Here is a 21,737-nt window from a genome sequence, read left to right on the forward strand (position 1 = left end):
TTTTTTTTTCGGCTAGTTTGGAGCTTAGCTAATATTTCAGCTACATGCTACCTATTAGGTCCAATTTAGGATTTTTTCAGTTTTAAAGCTAATAATGGTTAAGATGTGTGCTTTACATCCAGTTTGTGCATGACCCGATCAGTCGACTAATCGTAAAAAATAATCAGTGATTGGTTGACTATTAAAATAATCATTTGTGGCAGCACTAATGTTGAATATGTGGGATTGTTTATAACCTACTGTTATGGGCTGTGAAACAAAGTTAACATTTGCTCAGTTATGAATCATAATTAGGAATGCATTTGCACTTTAAGTGACAGCAGAATGTTAAAGGTTACGAAAGAGCACACATTACAAGGAGGCAAGTTTATCCATCCATCTTTTTGTCCGCTTCTTCCCTTTCTGGGTTGCTGGAGCCTATCCCGGCTACTGATGGGCGAAGGCGGGGTCCACCCTGGACAGGTCTCCAGTCTGTCTCAGGGCCTCAATCACACACATTCACTCTCACATTCACACCTAGGGACAATTTAGAGTCACCAATGAACCTATGAAGCATGTTTTTGGACGGTGGGAGGAAGCCGGAGTCCCCGGTGAAAACCCACGCATGCACGGGGAGAACATGCAAACTCCACACAGAAAGGTCCCAGCCGGGATTCGAACCGGGGCCTTCTCGCTGTGAGGCGAGAGCGCTATGTACAAAAGTTATTTGTCAATCGAACTACACATTTGAATTAAATAAAGGAACAGAGAAGTGAATTATGGTCTGAATGTTGCTGCATGTTCAGACCCGGTCTACCGAATCGACAGGGTTACTGGACCTCTTGCCAAATTAGTTGAGGAGTCCTGATCCGATCCTCTGTGGACATGAAGTTCTGCTGGGACATCACAGAACCTCCGTCAAACAAACGGTAGAAATGGGGACGGAGTGGAGCATCTGCCTGCACACACGATCCTAAACTCCCTGAACCTCACGCGCGGAGGGGGCGGGGTTAGTGCCAGCGCAGCGGCTCGTACCTGAAGGAGCTCGCGCGGACATCGTTGCTGCTCCTCGGAGCCTCGGTCCGGACGGGTCCAGACCCAACAGAACCCGACCCGGAACACTGCCGCGCGGGAAAACACGCAGCTACTGCCTAAAGACGGACCGGAACCGACAGAACCCGGACCGTGTCCGAACCGCAGCCAAACACACTGACCACGGAGACCGCCATTTTGTAGGAGTGTCCTGACGAATCACAGCAGACCCCCTCCCGACTTCCCATAAGCCCTTGCGATGGAGAAACGTTTGATTCACTGCTGAGTGAAAATCTGTTAAAAAAAACAGATAAAAATGTAAACAAACAACAGAGGAAAAAAGAAACAAAGGGAAAAACTGAAATAACTGAGATGAAGAAGATGATTTAAAATACAAATGTAAAGAGATTTAAATGTTATTTATTAAATGATCAGATGACAAATCTTGTACTATCTTTAGAAGGTATACCAACACAAATGACAGTGTGTCCTTCCCCTCATGAACCGTGCTGTGGTGCAGCGGTGGGCCAGCTCACGCCCTCCCTGTAGTGGACACAAGACCTGTAGTAAACCTGTTCACCCTGATAAAGGTCAACAAAGGATGACCTTTGACCCTCTTCACCTGCAGTTCTTCAGCATGGTAGAGAGGAGCTCCTGGTGTCTGGATCAGGATCATTTGTGTCTGGATTAAACTGATCATCTCCTTTCATTGATGCACCTGTGGAGTCGGTGGAGCAGCCCATTCCATCAGCAGGGGGAGGTCCTGAAGAGAAGGTCACATGTTGCCCAAACAACCCCCCCCATGCTGGTTGAACGACCAGCCGGCCCCCGACACGCTGAGCTGCAGACGGCGTCCTGCTCTCCTGACTCCAGCAGACCGAACCCCCCAGCTCTGATCCGACAGGGAAGACCTCAGCAATGCCAGGTAGGTGACGAAGTGTTCTTCAGGTGTTCGGACCTGGAACCAGAACCTGGAAGGAACCAGCTGGAGCCTCCACCCCCTGAATGTCAGAGTTTTAAACTGGTGCTGTTGAACGTGTAGCATTGTGGACTCATCGCTGCAGCAGTAGATCCTGGCTAACAGGATGTCTTATTTTTAAAGGAACTCATTTTCTGAAACTGTGTCATGCTTAGAAATGTTGTAGCAGATCCCTCAGGGTTCTGGTCTGAAGGGTCCAGAAGGTTCTTTTAGTGCTGAAGGTTGGAGATACCTGTACTGTGGAGATGAAGGATCACAGAGATGAAGTGGGAGGGGCTTGTAGTCCTGGCAGAGGGGGTTCAGGCAGGAGGTTCTGACCCGGCTGCCAGGGCCTGATTGGTCGGGTTTTTCCTGAAACCTCTTCACGACCATGTTCCAGATGTTCTGTAGAACTACACCTTGGTTTTGTGAGCTGAGGCAGACGCTGACCCACAGCAGCAGCTGGGTTCAAATCTCACCTTCTCCTGTCTCTCCTGCTGCAGCAGACGAGGCGTTTGTGACTCTGGTCACCTCGGACTCCAGCTCCCAGGGCGCCGCGGTCGTGGCTCGCAGCTTGCGGCGACACGGGACGACTCGGCGCATCGTTGTCATGGTTACGCCAAACGTCTCCGAGCAGTGCAGGTGGGTCTGCAGCCGGAACGCCGTCCAGCGACAGGGTCCTGAAAGGTTTCCTCCTCCAGGTTCTCCCTGCATGTCGACTTTGACGAGGTTGTCTCGGTGGACCCAGACCGCGGCGAGGACCAGCATCCCTCCCCGTCTCCATGGAGACGCCCCGAGTTCGGCCTCGCCAAGATCCAGTGCTGGACTCTGACTCAGTTCAGCAAATGTGTCTTCCTGGAGGCAGACACGCTGGTGAGTTCAACCAACCGGAGACTCCAAGGTTTGATCTAAGGAACCGTGAGGTTTAGATGTTAGAGGACTTCAGGAACTTCAGCTTCTCTCAGGTTAAAGGTTTGGGCTGAAGAAACAAACATCTGGATTTACTTTTAACAGTTTAAGGAGACAAAATCTTGTTTGAGTCTCTTGTGAGACCAGGAAAACATCTTCACTTGATACAAGAATGAAATGAGAGAAAAAAACATGCTGAAGTTCAACAGAAGAACTTCAGCTTCTCCTCCATGTTTGTTTGTTGGTGATCAGACCATCGTCATAGTTAAAAATGATGAAAAAATCAAAGCCGCCAAGGAACAGTGAAGGAATGCTTTCATCTCTTCAATGTCCATACTTGACCATTGGACGCCGTCTTTGGCAGACTGTCCTTGACTGTACAGACTCTGGCTGATCAGGCTGGTTCCATCTAAGAACTGGTCTCCTGTCATGAAAACCCTTTGAAGAAAAGATGAAATGTTTGTGCTAAAAGTAATTTCACTTGACTGATTTATTTACACACTACTCCAGTTCTCTTGGTGGACAACTTTTGACAAATTAAGTCTAGACAAAATTTGGGACATTTGAATGGTTCCGTCCCCACATTGTCCGAATGCTTGTAGCACCTTGACAAATATCCTGGGTCTTCCCTGGAGGCTCCACCCAGTGGGACATGTCCCGAACACCTTTCCAGGGAGGCGTCCAGGAGGCATGCGGACCAGACGCCCGAACCGCCTCAAAGTCCAAAATCCAGTTTAGCTGTTTCTGCGAAAAACTTAGAGACGTTAATGTTAGAAATAAGAACAATGTGTAGTGAGAAGTCAGTTCTAAGGCTGTTTTCAGCTCTGTGGTCACGCCCATCTAAACAGGATGTGACATCATTCAGCATGTCTGAGGTGGGTGGGACGAACAAGACTGACAGCTGTTGGGACACGCCCACAAAAGCTGCTCCACATCTGGAGTTACAGCCTCAGAAGCGAAGATTTTTGGAACCACAAAGAGTTTCGTGAAGTTTGACAATGAGATTGAGTTTTTTTGACAACCCGCCCCTAGTGGTTACTTTGAGATCTGCATCTACACAGAAAGACCTTCAGCTGGTTCTGGTGACCTTCAGAGACTTCAGACGTGACTTGGACCTGGACAAACCGGACTTGTGAGGATGTCTGTAGACCCACCAGGACTTTCTCAGTCTGTCAGTCTGGTCGTGGTTAACACCAATGCTGGATCCATGACTGGTTCAGTTTGGAAATAAGGTCCATTTGTACCTCTGGACTCTATGGTCAGTTCTTGTCCGTCTCTGTTAGAGTTTATTCTTGAAAGAATTATTTTTAGCTCTCATCTCAGCAGATCCCTCTGAGCTATGAGGCCACCAAATGTCAGCCGGTGGAAAGATTTCAGAAGATGTGAAGGTCGGAGGGCGATGGCGCAGGGGTCACTGACCGGCTCAGGAAGTTTCAGCACCACTGCTCAGTCCTGGTTTGTCTGGGTCAGGAACAAGAACCAAACCCAGGAACCAGGAACTGATTTTGTCACAACTGAAACTTCAGAATGGATAAAAACCACTAAACCTGAAGAGAGTCAGACCGAGAACAACTGAAAACCTTCTGACCAGAGACGCAGGACCTGCTAAAACCGGACCGCCTGTCCTATAGGGGACTTTGTTTACAGACCATAGTGCGGACCTGCTGAACCGCAGGTCACATGGTGTGTGTGCACCATAATGTAAACAATTCCAGTGTTCCAACATGCTGAGTCCCGGTGGACCAGGGAATTTGAGGTTCACATGGCTTGATCAGAACCTAATGGTTTAGAGTCCTGTAGGGGACTGATACTCCCCATAGACTCTCTCTGATGGTCTGACCCGCTGGATCAGAACCACATGATTCAGAGTCCTGTAGAGAACCGAGTCCCTCTCTGATGGTCTGACCCGCTGGATCAGAACCACATGATTCAGAGTCCTGTAGAGAACCGAGTCACTCTCTGATGGTCTGACCCGCTGGATCAGAACCACATGGTTCAGAGTCCTGCAGAGAACCGAGTTCCTCTCTGATGGTCTGACCCGCTGGATCAGAACCACATGATTCAGAGTCCTGTAGAGAACCGAGTCCCTCTCTGATGGTCTGACCTGCTGGATCAGAACCACATGGTTCAGAGTCCTGCAGAGAACCGAGTCCCTCTCTGATGGTCTGACCCACTGGATCAGAACCACATGGTTCAGAGTCCTGCAGAGAACCGAGTCATTCTCTGATGGTCTGACCCGCTGGATCAGAACCACATGATTCAGAGTCCTGTAGAGAACCGAGTCCCTCTCTGATGGTCTGATCTGCTGTTCCATAGGTTCTGTGTAACGTGGATGACCTGTTCCAGAGGGAGGAGCTTTCGGCGGCGCCTGACCCAGCCTGGCCGGACTGCTTCAACTCCGGCGTCTTTGTCTTCAGGCCGTCCCTCCAGACCCACTCCAGGATCCTGCAGCACGCCAGGCAGCACGGCGGCGTTGGCGGTTAGAAGCAAACAACAGTGTGCATGTTTGGATTCTCTGTCAGAGTGAAAACCGTCTCCTGTCTCAGGAGGAGACCAGAATCTCCTGAACTCCTTCTTCTCCGGCTGGTCGGAGGAGGACATCCAGAAACGTCTGCCGTTCCTCTACAACCTGATCTCCAGCTCAGTCTACAGCTACCTGCCGGCGTTCCATCAGTGAGTTTGTGAGAACCGTTGGTTCTTTCAGGTTCTGCCTCCTTGACCACACAGGAACCAGCATTGGTCCAGAACCTGAACAAACGTTTGATGCAGGTTTGGCCACCAGGCAAAGATAGTCCACTTCTCAGGATCGGTGAAGCCGTGGAGCCGGCGGAAGGAGGACCGGTCCACGGATGGCATGGAGAGGTTCTACGATTTGTGGTGGAAAGAACACCTGAGTCAGTCAGTCGGGAAACAGTCTGGCAGGAGAGCCGAGAAGACCCAGGTATGGAGGATAGTCTGCAGGAACATCATACAGAACCAGCAGTTCAGTAGGTCCACTGGGTCATCCATGGTTCTGTTGCAGATCTCGGAGCACCGAGGTGAGGTTCCTGTTAGAGACCGTCTGGACATCTGCAGCTCTCTGCTGCCACACTTCACCACCCCGCCCCAGAACCAGGACCCAGAACCTCAGCCGGTCCGTCAGTCTTTGTGGTCTACTGAGATGAAGGTCTGGATCTGTTCTGGTCTGTCTATCATTGGTCCATTCACAGACCTATGACATAATTGTGATGTCACAGACCCCGCCCACAGAGTCCTCACAGGTGCTGGAGGAGGCGGGATGCTCGGAGAGACCAGAGGATCCGCCTCCAATTGAAGAGGCAGCCAGAGACGGATCTGCTCCGCCTGGAGGTGGAGATGTTCTCCTGACGTGGTCTTCCTCCCAGCAGGGGGCGGCAGAGGGGCAGGAGCTGCAGCACCGCCGGCGGTGGGAGGCCGGAGAGGCAGACTACCTGGGCAGGGATGCCTTCCAGAACATCCAGAAGATGCTGGACCGCTTCCTGGACTAGGAGATCCAGGATCCTCCACAGATCCACATCCCTGTCCCGTCATGAGCTGGTCCTGCTCTCCAGACCAGCCTGATCTGTGATGGAACCACAGGACCATAAAGCTGGTCCCAGCAGCAGCCACAGCGCCCCCACAGGCGAGGCTGGTTCACTGCATCCTCTGGTGTTTCCTGTGGAAGAACACACTCCAGAACCCCCAGCTGCCGTTCTGTGGTCCAAACCACATCTGCCCTCCATCAGCTGCACTCACACCCCCCCTGTGTTTCAATGAAAGCCTCTGAAGCCTCAGCTGCTGAAGGAAAGGGCCTTTCAACCAATCAGAGCCCAGCAAAGGTCTGGATGGAACCAGACCAACATTACACGTCACCAGCATCACCCACCTATGACCTTCCGTAACCGTTCAGGTCGGGGGGCCCATGGTCTGTCAAAGCGGGTCGGGTTCTGTGAGGTGAAAAGGTGTGAGGGTTGACCAATCAGGACAAATTCTCTGAACTCAAAAGAACAATTGAATGAAATGGTTTAATTATTCTGAACTGAAAACCAGAAATAAAAGAAAGAAAAAGTCTGTCTGGAGAAAGGGTCGATCTGTGTGGACCAGGTGTGACCCTGTGACAGACAGGTGAGCTCCACCATTCGCTGGAACTGACCAGTGACACCTAAAAGGAGGTCAGATGGTTTATAGAACGGATGGACGGTTAACAAATGAATCACTGCAGGTTACCTGGCCAGGTGTGTTCAACCAGTCAGATCTGGAACCATATAATAAAGGGGCGGGGCCAGGTGAGACCAGGCAAATTGCAGTTTTAGCGCATTCTCACTCTCAACTCCTCAGATATGGACGTAGGGTTGGGGCATCTTCTGCGCCACTTTCTGACGTTTTGGGGTCCCAACTCCTCGTTTTTTGACCTTCCCATTAAATGAAGGGTCCCCAAGTCACAAACTGGTACTGGTCCAAGGGCTGCTTGGTACCAGGACAAAGACATGGAAAACCTGCATACGCACATCCTGAGGGTCGGGGACTCCTCATTAGCACATGCATTGCTTCCATGTCCGTGTCCCGGAACCAAACGGCCTTCGAACCGATACCAGTACCCGAAGAGGTACCAAGACGTGGACTGGTATCTAACCCCAACCTGGTACTGGTTCAGTTGCCGGTACTGGCTGCTTGATTTCGGGCTACAAACAAAAAAAATGCCTATGCTAATTAGGAGTCCCAAACCCTTGGGACTTGGACTGATACCAGAACCTGTTAGGTACCACAGACATGGAAAAAATGCATAGTCTAATCAGGGGATGTGGATTGGTACTGGTACCCAAAGAGGTACCGAGATGTGGGCCGGTACCCTAACTTAGTACCGGTTTTGTGTCCGGTACCGCATCCCTAGAGGTGTGGACCCCTGACTTAATGAGATCAGATCACATATTTAAAAAACGACGAGTTGGGTCAAAAAGTGGCGTGGAGGGTCAGGACCAAACGTCCATATATGAGGAGTTGAGAGTAAGAACTCCAGTGCACACCTGCAGTGTCAGGTGAGGAGAACAGGTGAGTTCAGCAGGTTCTGGACAGCAGAGCAGCTCCCAGAACCATCACTGCTGGTGTGTTTGTACGAGTTGATGTGGTGACCCACTTTCTTCATGCAGATGTTTCCCGCCTTTTCCCTGAGCTCCTCCCAGAAGGAAGAAGCTGTATCACTCAGGGAACGGTTCCCGCCTCTTTAACCAAATGTGTGTCGAGTTTCTTCTGCGAGTTTAAAGATCATCACATTATAGCTGCTCCCTCTAGGGGGCGCCACACTGAAGCCCCGCCCCCCACCTAACCTTCTCCTCTCCGTCCTCCCCCCTCATGACCTCCTTCCTCCATGGACCTTTTCTCTGAAAAAGTTTGTCAGGCATTTCTAGGAATAGCAAAGCTTTAATGTAAACATGGAATCATCGACATAGAAAAACCCAGAAAACAGACAGAACCGAACCAGAACCTGGATTCAAACCTCCAAACACTGAAGGAAGATCAGAACTTTAACATCAACTGATGGAGAAAAACATGTCTGGAGTCATAAAATAACATAAATAAAGTCAGTCTCAACAAGGAATAACTTAAAAATATCTGGATCTCTTTGGTCCTTTCCACCTGATCCCCTCATTATCAGGGAATGGTCTACAGGGGGAGGGGTACCAGATTTACACTGGTGCGTCTGCATCCGCCTGTGGTCCGTCTGCGGTCTGTCTGCAGTTTGTCTGCGGTGCGTCTCTGTTACGTGGGGAGTCCGTCTCACAACCATCAGTTAGCTTAGATGCTCCGCCCTCTGGCTTCTGGAGGAATAGTTTGTCCTGCACCCCTAGTGGAGTCGTTCATCCTTATAAAAGTGTGTTTGGTGTCATAAATGATGTTATGTTTATGTATTTCCAAAACTAAACTGTCGTCCTCCATGATGAAAATGATTAACATGCATTATTTTGTAGGCACGTCACCTGAAGTATGAATGAGTTTTATTCTGAAAGTACAATAGAAGTTTTTATTTTGAAATCCTGAGCTGATTCTCGTTTCTTTGGATTCTTGCAACTAAATCGACGTGTCGACAATCTGGAAATAGAACTCCTGCGTAAAGCTTGTGATCTGGAGGGACGGATATGAGACACAAGATTGACAGAGGAGATGTTCCAGTTAATTACTGAATGTTCCATTCTTTAATTCATCAATGTAACAAAAATGTGCAGCGGACTGCTCATGCACGGCAGATGGGCCGCAAATGGACTACAGACGGACTGCAGACAAACTGAAATGCAGCGCAGACGGACTGCAGATGCAGCGCAGACGAACTATAGATGCAGCGCAGACGGACTGCAGATGCAGCGCAGACGGACTGCAGACAAACTGAAATGCAGCGCAGACAGACTGCAGATGCAGCGCAGACGGACTGCAGATGCAGCGCAGACGGACCACAGACGGACCTGTGTAATTCCCCCTTTGGTTCCCCTGGAGCTCTCCTGTTCGTCGTCTAGGGGCAGGAGGGTAACAGGGTTGGGGTGCTCTCTAGGATCCTTTGTGTTTGGTCAGTGGGGGTGGGGGGTCACTCACACCCGAACCCTCACAAAGGGGGGCCACTTTCACAGTGGTTCAGAGCCTCCAGGAATCATCCCATCTGTCCTTTGACACTCGAGTCCACTCAGCAGTTCTGGTCCTCAGAACACATTGAGAAAGGTGGTTCTGGAGTCAGAGCCAAGCTGGTTCCTGGCGGTGCAGCGGTAGACGCCAGAATCCCTGAGAGTTGGACTCTGGATGACCAGAGCGCCTTCCGGGTGCAGGTACTTGTTTCCAAACAGCCGGGGTTGGGCGCTGACGGCGAGGCGCATCTTATCAGGGGTTTCCCACGCCACCTCCAGCGCAGGCATGCCGGTGGCCGCACAGTTCAGCTGCACAGCCACCCCCTGCTTGGCGTAGGTCACAGAGGGAGGGGCGCTGGTGATCCTCGGCGCGTGTCCAACCACGCTCACCGACACGGACAGCAGGGAGCTGCCGCCATCGTTGGAGCCCCTGCAGACGTACCGGCCGCGGTCGTGGACCGACACCTGTCGGATGGTCAGAGTGCCGTTGGGTAGAACGGCGTACCGCCCAGCTCTCTGGAGTCGGCTCAGCACCACGCCGCTGGGGAGGGTCCACGCCAATCTGACGGCGCCGCCGGCGGTCTGACAGTGCAGCAGCAGCGTCTCCCCCGTCATGACGCTGACAGGTGACGCGTAGCTGCTGGTGATCTTGGGCTTCCTTCTGGGCGTTAGGGTGACCTCTCGCTCCAGCATCCCGGCAGAACTTTGGCCCAGACACCGGTACTTACCAGACTCTGCCGCCGACGGGTTGCTGATGACCAGAGAGCCGTTGTGCTGGTGGAAAAACTTGAAAAGCCGAGCCCCCCGGACCAGAACGGTGCCGTCAGGTAGGATCCAGGTCAGACGGTGCGGCGTGTCAAAGGAGCAGTTCAAAGACATGGTACCACCCGCTGCCAGTGGTACGCTCTCAGCCGTTCTGGTAGCTTCCATTACCTCCAGGTTAAACTCCATCCTGACCTCGCCACCGTCACTACGAGCAAAACAAACCAGCGGTCCCGAGTCCGTCTTTTTCAGGGAACGCATTTCCAAGGTTCCGTTCGAATGAACCGTCAGTCTATCGCTGCGGTACGGTGCCGGAAGAACCACGTTTCCCGGTAGAATCCACAGAATGTGACCGACCAGGACTCCAAACGGCCCGCAGTCCAACACCATGGGTTGATCCTCCACTGCAGTCACTTTGATAATGTCAGCACCCTCGAGCACAGGGGGCGGGGCTAAGACCTCCAGCCTGGTGACCTTGTGGTCGTGTCCAGCGCTGCTGCTGGCCTTGCAGGTGTAGTTCCCTTCATCAGAACTCTGGACGTCCTGGACCACCAAGGATCCATCGGCCATGAAGCGGTACTTGTCCTGGACCGGCCGTATCAGTCTGTGGGACGGAGACCACCAGGTGACGGTGGGTTCAGGGTCTCCTGTGGCGATGCAACTGAGTGTAGCCATTTCCCCCTGAAGGACTCTGCCGGCAGTCTTGCCTTTATCCTGGATTTGTGGCAGCGAGGCTCCACTGGAGACCTGGACCCTGACCTTTATCTGGTCTTTGCCGAGCCTGTTCTCGGCGTAGCAGGTGTAGTCGCCCTCTGCAGGTGGGCCACTGTGCTTGAAGTGAAGGGTCCCGTTCTCAAAGACCACATACCTGAAAGTGACACCCATGGTTGTGGTTTTTGGAGGATGGTTGTTGAATCAGTTTATGGCTTCTGACTTCATACCTGTGAGCCTGTCCCAGTCCGGCGCCATCTTTTGTCAGGCCCGGGACGACCATGGTGCCATCCGGCAGGGCCCAGCTGATTTTGGGGTCAGGGATCCCTGAAGCCACACAATCCAGGATCAGGCCTCCGCCATACACCACCTCCTGCAGGGGGCGGGACTGAATCTTAGCCGGCCTAGTCACCACGTTGACCCGCAGCTGGATGAAGCCATCGCCCATTTTGTTGCGGGCCACACACAGGTAGTCCCCAGCGTCCCGGTCCGTCACAGCCTGAACGGTGAGGGTGCCATTGGGGAAGACCCTGATTCGAGGGTCGAAACTGTGAACACAGGACGACATGAAGAGATGCCTGCGCACCTGTGGCTCAAACTCACCTGAACCTCTGACTCACCTGTACCTCTGACTCACCTGTACCTCTGACTCACCTGTAGCTCCGATTCACCTAAACCTCTGTCTCACCTGTACCTCTGACTCACCTGAACCTCTGACTCAGCTGTACCTCTGACTCACCTGTAGCTCTGACTCACCTGTAGCTCTGATTCACCCGTACCCCTGATTCACCTGTACCTCTGACTCACCTGTACCTCTGATTCACCTGTACCTCTGACTCACCTGTACATCTGACTCACCTGTACCTCTGACTCACCTGCACCTCTGATTCACCTAAACCTCTGACTCACCTGTACATCTGACTCACCTGTACCTCTGACTCACCTGTACCTCTGACTCACCTGTACCTCTGACTCACCTGTACTGAGCGTCCACGAGCTTCTTGTACGGCGTCCTCCAGAGGATTCGTGGCTCTGGGTGTCCCGACGCCACACAGTCGAGCAGCAGCCGACCTCCGTACGCCAAGTCCGTCCTCCTGGGGGATGAGGTGGTGATGGTGGCCTTGGCCAGAACTCGGGTCCACGTCACACTCAGAACAACCGTCCTCCAGCTGGACGCCAGGGTGTTGCTGGCGAAGCACTGGTACGGGCCAGAGCTTTGGGGAACCACTCTGGGAACGTGGAGCGTACCGTTGGGGAAGACAAGGAGGTTTGGGCGGGTCAGCAGCTGGGAGGCGGTAAGCCGTACCCCGTCGGGCGTGATCCAGTGAATAATGGGCTGAGGAACCCCGGTGGCCGTGCAGTGGAGGAAGGCAGAGCTTCCCTCCACCAGAGTCTGGTTCTCGTGCTGCACCTCCTGAATGACAGGTGGCTCTGCTAAGACATGAAGGAGCACAGAGGCGGCGTCCAGCCCGGCTTCAGTCACACACGTGTACCTGCCTCTGTCTGAGAGCTCCACCTGTCGTATTCGGAGGGTTCCTTCTCTGTGGACCGCCACACGCCGCTGAGACGAACCCGCGGCCAAGTGCGTGTGACTGGGGAGGATCCACGTAACTAGAGACTCGGGATGCCCTCCCACCAAACATTCCAAGTCAACAGCGCCACCAAAGAGCACAGCGACATCTCGGTGGAGCGGCTGGACCACGAGGTTCACCACCGACTCGCTCCAGCCGTCCTGGTTCTGGACAGAGCAGAAGTACTGACCGGTGTCCGTCGTCTGGGCCTTCCTGATGAGCAGAGTGCCGTTGGGATGGACCTGGAACCTCTGTGTCCGGCTGCCCTGAGTCAACCTTTGACCTGGAGGAAGGCAACCGTTTAGAACAATTCAAGCGAATTTGGAGTTTAGCTAATATTTCAGCAACATGCTAGCCGTTTTGGCTAATTTAGACATTTTAGCAGTTCTTTAGGCAAATTTGGCATTTAGCTAATATTTAACCCTATGCCAACTGTTTCAGCTTAATTAGACATTTAACCTTTTTTTGTCTAATTTGGTATGTAGCTTACAGTTAAGCTACATGTTAGCTGTTTTGGCTAATTAAGACATTTTAGCAGTTCTTTAGGCAAATTTGGCATTTAGCGTATAGTTCAGCTACATGCTAGCTGTTTTGGCTAATATAGGCTTTTTTTCAGTTTCATAGGCTAATTTTGAGTTTAGCTAATATTTAACCCTATGCCAACTGTTTCAGCTTAATTAGACATTTGACCATTTTTTGTCTAATTTGGTATGTAGCTTACAGTTAAGCTGCATGTTAGCTGTTTTGGCTAATTTTGCCATTTTATCAGCTTTTTAGACTATTTTGGAGTTCAACAACTGTAATATTTTAGCCTTACGCTAGCTGTTTTGGCTTAGTTAAACATTTTACTAGTTTTTTTTTTTCTTTTTTTGCTTATTTGGCATTTAGCTAATATTTCAGCTTCATACTAGCTGTTTTGGCTAATTTCGAATTTTTTTCTGTTTTTTAGAATAATTTGGCATTTTGCTAATATTTTAGCTAGCTATCAGCTTCAGCGTTTTCAGCTATTAGCTTCAGTGTTTTCAGCTTCAGCATTTTCAGCTATCAGCTTCTGTGTTTTCAGCTTCAGCATTTTCAGCTATCAGCTTCAGTGTTTTCAGCTATTAACTTCCACATTTTTGTTATCAATTTCAGCATCTTCAGTGGCCACATTCAGCTTACAGCATTCACACTAGCATTTTGGTTCCGGGTCACGAGCAGCTGGCGCCTTCGACTCTCCTCAACTCTTCTGCTTTTAAAGTCTTTTAAAGTTGCTCCCAAGCGACTTTAATCGCTGAGCTACTGCAGAACAGCTACCGCAACGAGGAGAGTTGAACATGGCACCAAAGAAACATTTTGAAACCAATTTGATGGATTGGCAAGATGTCCTGGAGAGAAGAATGCATGACATGGATCAGGACAACCTTATATATAAATAAAATATTTTACAGTACAGAAGTGGAATGTTACAGTATCTTCTCTTTTCGGCCTCTACAGCTACATCGGGTTAGCTAGCTACTGTGACGTATGAAAGTTTCAGGAATTCAAACTGAGTGTTTCTCTGGCACTTTGAGTGACAGCGACTTAAAAGGAGAAATACTCGCAAATGCAAACAAGAAATGATTTCTTCTTATATTTTTTCTCTTTCAGAAGAAAAATGCCACACATGCATGTTAAAAACTCAAAGACATGATTTTCATTGGAGGGGGACTTTAGTGCCCTGCGACAGACTGGCGACCTGTCCAGGGTGTACCCCGCCTTCGCCCTGCTGGGATAGGCTCCGGCACCCCCGCGACCCCGAATGGGAAGAAGCGGACAAGAAAATGGATGGATGGATGGGGGACTTTAGTGAGAATATTTTGAAATGTTTTGCACTGTAATAGATGATTTTTATATTCAGATTTTTGGTACTGATTCATATAAATGATGAGTCTGTGGATGTTTGAAATTTGATGACATCACTGATCTGGATGATCCTGAATAGCTTGAATCTATGACTGTAGGGTATAAATATCTGATTTTAAGTCCTGAACTGGATGTTGATCATGTAGATAAAATGGTATGGTCGAGCCGGGGTGGGATTATAAATACGTTTATTCATAAGTTTGCTTCCTTCCACTCTCTCCACTGTGAGATGTTCTTCGTGTCTTATTACCTGATGGCTTGAAATAAAGCATTTCATTCATTCATTCATTCATTCGTTATTGTAGGTAATGTTCCATATCTAGTTTTAAAGTGTTTTAGTATTATTTTTTCTATTAAGATTACAGAAATAAATTATTTATAATTTGTCTTTTGGGACTTTCTGGAGAACCATAAATGTTTACATTTAGATTTACACTTTTTCTGTTGATCTACAAACCGACCCCGACCCCCCATCAGAGAAGAAAACAGTTATGTGCGCCCCCTGGTTTACAGAAACCGTCTGCAGTTTAGAACTAAACCCAGACCTGGACCTGAACCTCAATAGAAGGACAGTTTACCAGAGTTTGGAAGTACTTCCTGTTAGGAATGTCAAGAGGGCGGCACTACTCAGTCCAGTCCTCATATTGAGTCAATGATCAGGTGCAGGATCGGTCTGAACTATACAGACAAATCTTTTCTCTCATGAGCGTCTGACCCAGATTTTAACACCCCCCCCAGCCCTAACCGAACCCCCAGCTGTACTGAACCCGGGCCAGCCCCCTTTTCCCATGAAGTCATGGCGAACCCGGTGAGTCATACATACCGGTAGCAGCTGTGGTCCATGACAGGAAGCTCGCCGCCGGGGCCTCACAGGGAAGCCGAGCATCTGTTTCTGCTGTCACGCTGACAGTCTGGAGGCGGTCCAGGGAGGTCTGGGGCTCTCCTCCTGGAGCAGGTCCAGTCCGCCGGCCGTCCCTGGTCCCGGACAGCGATTCTGTTTCTGCTGTAGCGCTGTCTGTGGGGATCCGGGGCTTTTCCCGCCGGCCATCCTGGGATTCTGTTAGCGTTTCTGTCGGCGGCTCAGACTGCGGTGGTTTTAACTGTGAGGGGGCGGGGCTGACTGTTGTAGGCGTGGATCTGGAGGGCGTGACCAGGTCGGGTCTGGACAGGGATGTGGTAGACTGTGTATCTGTGGAGCTTTCTCTTGGAGCAGTGGTGTGAGGGGCGGTTGTTTCAGCTGCATCAATTGAAGCCCCGCCTCCTTTCTTAAAGGGAGGAGCTACAGAGTTCACCGTGATGGGATGTTCAGTTGAAGGTGATGTTGTAAACCCCTCCCCGGCTGCTTCTGATACTGACTGGTTCTTCTGAGCATCTGCTGAGGTTCCGGTGACCAGCGGTGACCTCCCTGCGTCGCCGTCAGGGACCAGCAGAGCGTCCACAGTGATTGGTTTCTGCGAGGAGCTCCGTGGAGAAGATGCTGAAAACACCTGAACATGTCCTGAAAACGACGAGGTCGCCTCCGCCGCGTCATGAATGGACCTTGGAGAGGTTGGTTGAAAAGAGGGCGTGGTCAGGAGGAGGCTGTCCTCCACCTCATATGATGGAGACGGTCGTGGACTGGGATCTACTTCACTGAAGGACACTGATTGGCTGTCGCTGAAGGGAATGGTGGTGGTGGTGGGGGCTGCTTCTGATTGGTCTGTGGGAGCAGTAGTCCCGCTTGTGGGAGGAGCCTTCACAGTGTGTTTCTTTCTGTTGGGCCTCTTCCTCCGCCCGCTGTTCCCCCTCCTGAAACCAGGTTTGCGGGGGCGTGTCCGGGACTGTCTGGTGGGAGGGCGGGGCTTAGCAGTGGTAGACATCACTGTGTGTGTGACAGACGGGGATGGGTCCGGATCCTGGGAGACGGTCTCAGTGACCTGATGGTTTCCAGGACTGGCGGTTGATCTTTCAGGATTACTGGAGTCAGGTCTGGTTTTTGGAGGAAAGGGGGTCCTGCTTTTGGGGTGGTTTGTACTGCTCCATCGGGGGAGGGGGACAGTAGTGGTGTGTGGGTGGAGAGTCCCTCCGCCTGGGGTGAGCTGCAGGGTCCATGTCAGAATGCGGGTGGAGGGCTGCACAGGAACAGGTTGCCTTGCAGTGCTGGGGGGCGGGTCTGTGTTGGGAAAGGGGGTCACCGGTTGGTCTGGACTCTTGCTTTTGTTGGTTTCTGGTTGCTCCTTTAGGTCGGACATGGAGACTCTCTGATATGGACTCTCATGTTTGATTGTTCCTGGTTGTTCATTTAGAACTGGAATGGATACTTGATGGTCTGGACTCTTATTGTTGGTGGTTTCTGGTTGTTCCCTCAGGTCAGGAACAGAGATTTCATTTTCTGGACTGTTGAATTTGTTGGTTCCTAGTTGTTCCTTCAGGACAGACATGGAGACTCTTTTGTCTGGACTGTCTTGTTTGGTGGGTCCTGGTTGTTGCTTTGGATCAGACATTGGGAATCTCTGATCTGGTCTGTTGTTTTTGGTGGTCCCTGGTTGTTCATTCAGGTCAGGAATAGAGGCTCTCTGATCTGGACTCTCTTTTTTGTTTGCTGGTTGCTCCTTCTGATCAGACATGGAAACTCTCTTGTCTGGTCTCTTGTTCTTGGTGGTCCCTGGTTGTTCCTTCAGGTCAGGAATGGAGACTCTCTGATCTGGTCTCTCATATTTGGTGGATTCTAGTTGTTGCTTCAGGTCAGACATTGGGACTATCTTGTCTGGACTCTTGTCTTTGTTGGTTCCTGGTTGTTCCTTCGGATCAGGAATTGTGACTTTCTGGTCTGGACTCTTGTTTTTGTTAGTTTCTGGTCGTTCCTTTAGGACAGACAAAGGGACTCTCTGATCTGGATTTGTACTGTTCTCTGACTGATTTCGAACAGGAAGTGATGTCGCTTTATTTCTGTCCCTAATCTTGGCTAATATGTCTGCCCACTTTCTGGGGTCTATCCTGTTCTTTGACACATTTGCCGTTCTTCTGTCCACCAGAACTTTCTGGTCTTTGGGTTTACTTGGTTTCCGGAGCACAGACTGTTTGATTCTGGCGTTCTTGTGCGGGTGCCTCCTCCTTGCTGGATTCAGAGCTTCTGCAGGGATTCTTCTAATGCTCTTTGGAACCTCTGTCTGAGGAGCCTCTGCACCTCCTGACGCCTCCTCTGCTTCTTCAGCAAGGACCTCCACCAGAGTGCTGACCTCTGCAGCAGGCCGTGGTGCTGCCAGAAACCTCCTTGAGGGCCCGACTAATCCTCTGCGCTTGAGCACGATTACCTTTGAAGCTGCTGTGTCGGCGCCATGGTTGTTGACGGCAACACACCTGTAGTAGCCGCCATCTGAGGGCTGGACCTTCTGGACCACCAGGGTCCCATTGGGGAACACCTGAGCTCTGGAGGAGTTGGTTCTGAGGCCAACGATGCTGCTGTCGGGTAGAATCCAGCTGACTTCAGGATCAGGGGAGCCGGATGCTGAACAATTCAGGGAGAAGAGGCCGCCCATAAAGGTCTCTATAGAAACCACGGGTCCATCCGCCACTGGGGGGGCACTGGAGGACTCCAACACCGTCAGATAAAAAGGACGGACAGCAATGTCCCCATGGACCTTGGCAATGCAGTAATACGCTCCTGCGTCTGCATGCATCACTGCCCCAATGAGCAGACGGCCGTCCTGGGTCACAGAGACCCGCTTGTCTGGACCTGCAGCAGCTGAGTCGTCCTGGGTCACAGAGACTCGGTTTGGACCAGCAGGAGGAGCTTCCAAGGTGGAACCGTCTGGCAGCATCCACTGGACTCTGGCTGGTTCCGAGCCGTCGGTTCTGCAGGTCATTTGACTGGCGCTCCCCAACGCGGCGCTGTGCACTTCGTGTGAGGCGTTTGTAGACTGGATCAGGACCCAGGGTCTCCTCTGCCTGTGAATCTCCTGGAGGTCCAGGGTCTCTGACAGTCCGGTCTTCAGGACCAGCCTGACCCTGTTTTGAGAAGACCGGGCTCTGTCCAGCTGCAGGTCCAGCGATGGTTGCATCAGCCAAACAGGCCGGGCCGTCATGCCGACCCTCAGACCGGTGTAGTACACAGCATCCTTGTCAGGGTTCTGGGTGTAGGAGTACGCTGGGGGGACCCCTCCGTTCAGGACAGCTCCTCGGTCCAAGTGAGCCGGAGCTCTGCTGTAGTAGGCGATCAGCCTCCACAGCTGCTGGTACTTCTCTGACCCGACAGGACAGTCCAGGTCCACAGAGAAGGAGATGTTGACGGCCAGATGCAGCGGGCTCTCCAGTTCCCAGGAGGTCTCTGCCAGGTCCTGAGGCCGGCCCAGGCTGCAGTCCAGGTTCACCTGATTTTCGTGTTCATCCCGAAGCTCCAGAGAGACGTTCCCTAAAGGCTCCCTGAAGTCCTCCATGCTAAGAAGTTCAGTGTTGGCGCCAGGGGGCGGGGCTTCTGTAGAGTTGGAGGTGATGACAGGGGCGCTGCAGACCAGGTTCTCCACGGTGTGGAGCTCTGTGCCGTGGAGATACCTGGGAGAGGAGCAGATGGGGCACAGGCGGCCGCCTGGAGAGACTTTCTTACATTTAAGGACACCTGTGGGGAAAGAAGAGTCTGCTTTACCTTAAGGGCTTCAGGAGCTTCAAGAGCTTCAAGAGCTACAGGAGATTCAGAAGCTATGAGAGCTTCAGAAGCTTAAAGAACTTTCAGAAGCCTCAGAAGCTTCAGGAGCTTCAAAAGCTTCAAAAGCTTAAATAACTTTTGGAAGCTTCAAGAGGTTAAAAAGTTTTAGGAGCTGCAAAAGTTTCAGGAGCATCAGAAGCTCAAAGAACTTTTGGAACTTTCAGGGGCTTCAGGAGCTTTAGAATCTTTCAGAACTTTGCCGGACGTTGCTGCTTCAGAAATCAAACCTGTGAAGGTGCTTTTCCAGTCCTGGAACCACCTCATGTCACAGTCGCAGGTCCACGGGTTCCCATGGAGGTACAGGTTCTCCAGCTGTGGCATGGTCTCCAGCAGGCGCTCCGGCAGGTACCTGAGCCGGTTCTCGGACAGGTAGAGGTGTCTCAGGGTGGAGACGTGCAGCAGGCTCCTCACGGTGAAGGTGCTGAAGGTGTCTTGGTGCAACGTCTGCAGACGGTTGTTCTCCAGCTGCAGCAGCTTCAGGGCGGCGAGGCCCTGGAAGGCCTGAGGGTGGATGGACTCCAGCCGGTTATGATCCAGGTGCAGCCGAACCAAAGACCGCAGACCTCTGAGGGAGTTCCTACGCAGCTCCTGCAGCTGGTTGTAGCTCATCTTCAGCATCTGGAACAACAGGACTGCAGGTCACAGAGTGGACCGTCTGGAGAGACCTCGTCTGACTCAGATCTGCAGCTGAGAACGTGCTCGGGAAGAGATTCCAGACTCATGAACTGCAAGTTAAGCTTTTAAAAATATATCTTTACTGCTATGGCTTTATTTTGAAACTATTCCCAGTCCTGTTTCCTGTTTTCTAAAGAGTCCACATTCATGCTGCTGCCTGATCCAGCGGAACATTCCTCAGAGATTACCTGCAGAGCTCCCAGGTCCCTGAAGGCACCATCAGACACAGAGTGGATGTTATTTCCATGAAGCATCAGCAGCTCCAGCTGCTTCAGACCCGCCACAGACCCGTCTGGGATCCGGGTCAGTCTGTTGAACCTGGAAGACCAGAAACACTGAAGTTAGCCTCTGATGTACCAGGACGGGGGCTTTCCAGACCCGCCACAGACCCGTTGAGATCCTTCTCTGGTCTGGTAGAACATCTTCTATATAATCTTATTTTTTTAAAGATATGTCTCTGTAGTTGAAGTTATTCAGGTCCAAACGTCCAACATTCAAACATTTGATTGACAGCTTTAGTGTAGTCTGCTTCAGTGGAAAAAGATAAAGTCAGCATCTGGTTTTTGGACTACACTTTACAGGTTAACAGTTCAAGTTAAGGGTAACGTAAAGGGTCAAATTAAGGGTTAATTTAATGGTAAGGTTGAGGGAAAAAGATAAGAGTAAAGTTAAGGGTTGTTGTTAAAGGTAAGGTTATTGGTTAATATGAAGGGGTAAAGTTAAGGGTAAACTTGAGGATAAAGTTAAGGGTAAACTTGAGGATAAAGTTAAACGTTAATATGAAGGGTTAAGTTAAGGATAAACTTGAGGATAAAGTTAAGGGTATCTTTAAGGGTTAAGTTAATGGTAAACTTGAGGATAAAGTTAAGGGTAAACTTGAGGGTCAAGTTAAGGGTAAACTGAGGATAAAGTTAAAGGTTAATATGAAGGGTTAAGTTAAGGATAAACTTGAGGATAAAGTTAAGGGTATCTTTAAGGGTTAAGTTAAGGGTAAACTTGAGGATAAATTTAAAGGTTAATATGAAGGGTTAAGTTAAGGATAAACTTGAGGATAAAGTTAAGGGTATCTTTAAGGGTCAAGGGTTAAGTTAAGGGTAAACTTGAGGGTCAAGTTAAGGGGTATCTTTAAGGGTTAAGGGTTAAGTAAAGGGTAAACTTGAGGATAAAGTTAAGGGTATCTTTTAGGGTTAAGTTAAGGGTAAACTTGAGGGTCAAGTTAAGGGTATCTTTAAGGGTTAATTTAAGAGTAAAGTTGAGGGTTAAGTTAAGGGTATCTTTAAGGGTTAAGTTAAGGGTAAACTTGAGGATAAAGTTAAGGGTATCTTTAAGGGTTAAGATGAGAGTACAGTTAAGGGTTGTTGTTAAAGGTAAGGTTAAGGGTTAATATGAAGGGTTAAGTTAAGAGTAAACTTGAGGGTCAAGTTAAGGGTATCTTTAAGGGTTAAGATAAGAGTAAAGTTAAGGGTTGTTGTTAAAGGTAAGATTAAGGGTTAATATGAAGGGTTAAGTTAAGAGTAAACTTGAGGGTCAAGTTAAGGGTATCTTTAAGGGTTAAGATAAGAGTAAAGTTAAGGGTTGTTGTTAAAGGTAAGGTTAAGGGTTAATATGAAGGGTTAAGTAAAGGGTAAACTTGAGGGTCAAGTTAAGGGTATCTTTAAGGGTTAATTTAAGAGTAAAGTTGAGGGTTAAATTAAGTGTAAATTTAAGGGGAAATCTTGATCTCATTTTCATGGATTTATTCGAAATCTAGAAGGAGAGAACATTTAAACGAGCTTCAGAAAGTTAACAGGATGAAGATTAAATGACCTGAACTTCTGAATGTTGAGTTTACATCATGAAAACTCTGAAAGAATTGTCCACAGTAACGTTAAACTAGACAGACTGCTGAGAAACTCCGAGTTAAACTGGAATAATCCAGATTAAACCAGATGCTGCTTTAATCTCAGTCTTTATGGTTATTATTGAAGAAC

At 50.2% G+C, this 21,737-nt stretch overlaps 3 protein-coding genes across 5 annotated transcripts in view; 1 reads left to right on the top strand and 2 right to left on the bottom strand.

Moving 5' to 3' along the window:
• Positions 1 to 1,267, bottom strand: part of LOC112140214 (gastrula zinc finger protein XlCGF57.1) — a 7,429-nt gene extending 6,162 nt beyond the window's left edge. Inside the window, exon 1 of the mRNA XM_024263121.2 lies at positions 1,015 to 1,267. Coding sequence (XP_024118889.1) covers positions 1,015 to 1,036 — 22 coding nt within the window. The 5' untranslated portion in view covers positions 1,037 to 1,267. The remainder of the gene's footprint in view (positions 1 to 1,014) is intronic.
• A 411-nt stretch (positions 1,268 to 1,678) lies between these two features.
• gyg2 (glycogenin 2) lies at positions 1,679 to 6,946 on the top strand. 3 transcript variants are annotated; one of them, XM_024263125.2, is made up of 8 exons: positions 1,679 to 1,936; positions 2,473 to 2,611; positions 2,671 to 2,842; positions 5,195 to 5,357; positions 5,425 to 5,551; positions 5,648 to 5,819; positions 5,901 to 6,044; positions 6,115 to 6,946. In XM_024263125.2, the coding sequence occupies exons 1-8, from the start codon at positions 1,930 to 1,932 to the stop codon at positions 6,382 to 6,384; spliced, it is 1,194 nt and encodes a 397-aa protein (XP_024118893.1). In that variant the 5' UTR covers positions 1,679 to 1,929; the 3' UTR covers positions 6,385 to 6,946. The 3 variants fall into 3 exon arrangements, with proteins under 3 accessions (XP_024118893.1, XP_024118894.1, XP_036072161.1); XM_024263126.2 differs by having other exon boundaries at positions 2,476 to 2,611; XM_036216268.1 differs by lacking the exon at positions 1,679 to 1,936 and having other exon boundaries at positions 2,063 to 2,611.
• A 60-nt stretch (positions 6,947 to 7,006) lies between these two features.
• Positions 7,007 to 20,080, bottom strand: mxra5a (matrix-remodelling associated 5a). Its single transcript, XM_024263151.2, has 6 exons — positions 19,956 to 20,080; positions 19,320 to 19,710; positions 15,235 to 19,005; positions 11,934 to 12,810; positions 11,187 to 11,504; positions 7,007 to 11,113 (listed from the first exon to the last, which is right to left on the bottom strand). The coding sequence occupies exons 1-6, from the start codon at positions 20,019 to 20,021 to the stop codon at positions 9,562 to 9,564; spliced, it is 6,975 nt and encodes a 2,324-aa protein (XP_024118919.2). The 5' UTR covers positions 20,022 to 20,080; the 3' UTR covers positions 7,007 to 9,561.
• Positions 20,081 to 21,737: the final 1,657 nt, after the last annotated feature.

Source organism: Oryzias melastigma, linkage group LG2, assembly GCF_002922805.2.
Source record: "Oryzias melastigma strain HK-1 linkage group LG2, ASM292280v2, whole genome shotgun sequence".
Taxonomy (NCBI): Eukaryota; Metazoa; Chordata; class Actinopteri; order Beloniformes; family Adrianichthyidae; genus Oryzias; species Oryzias melastigma.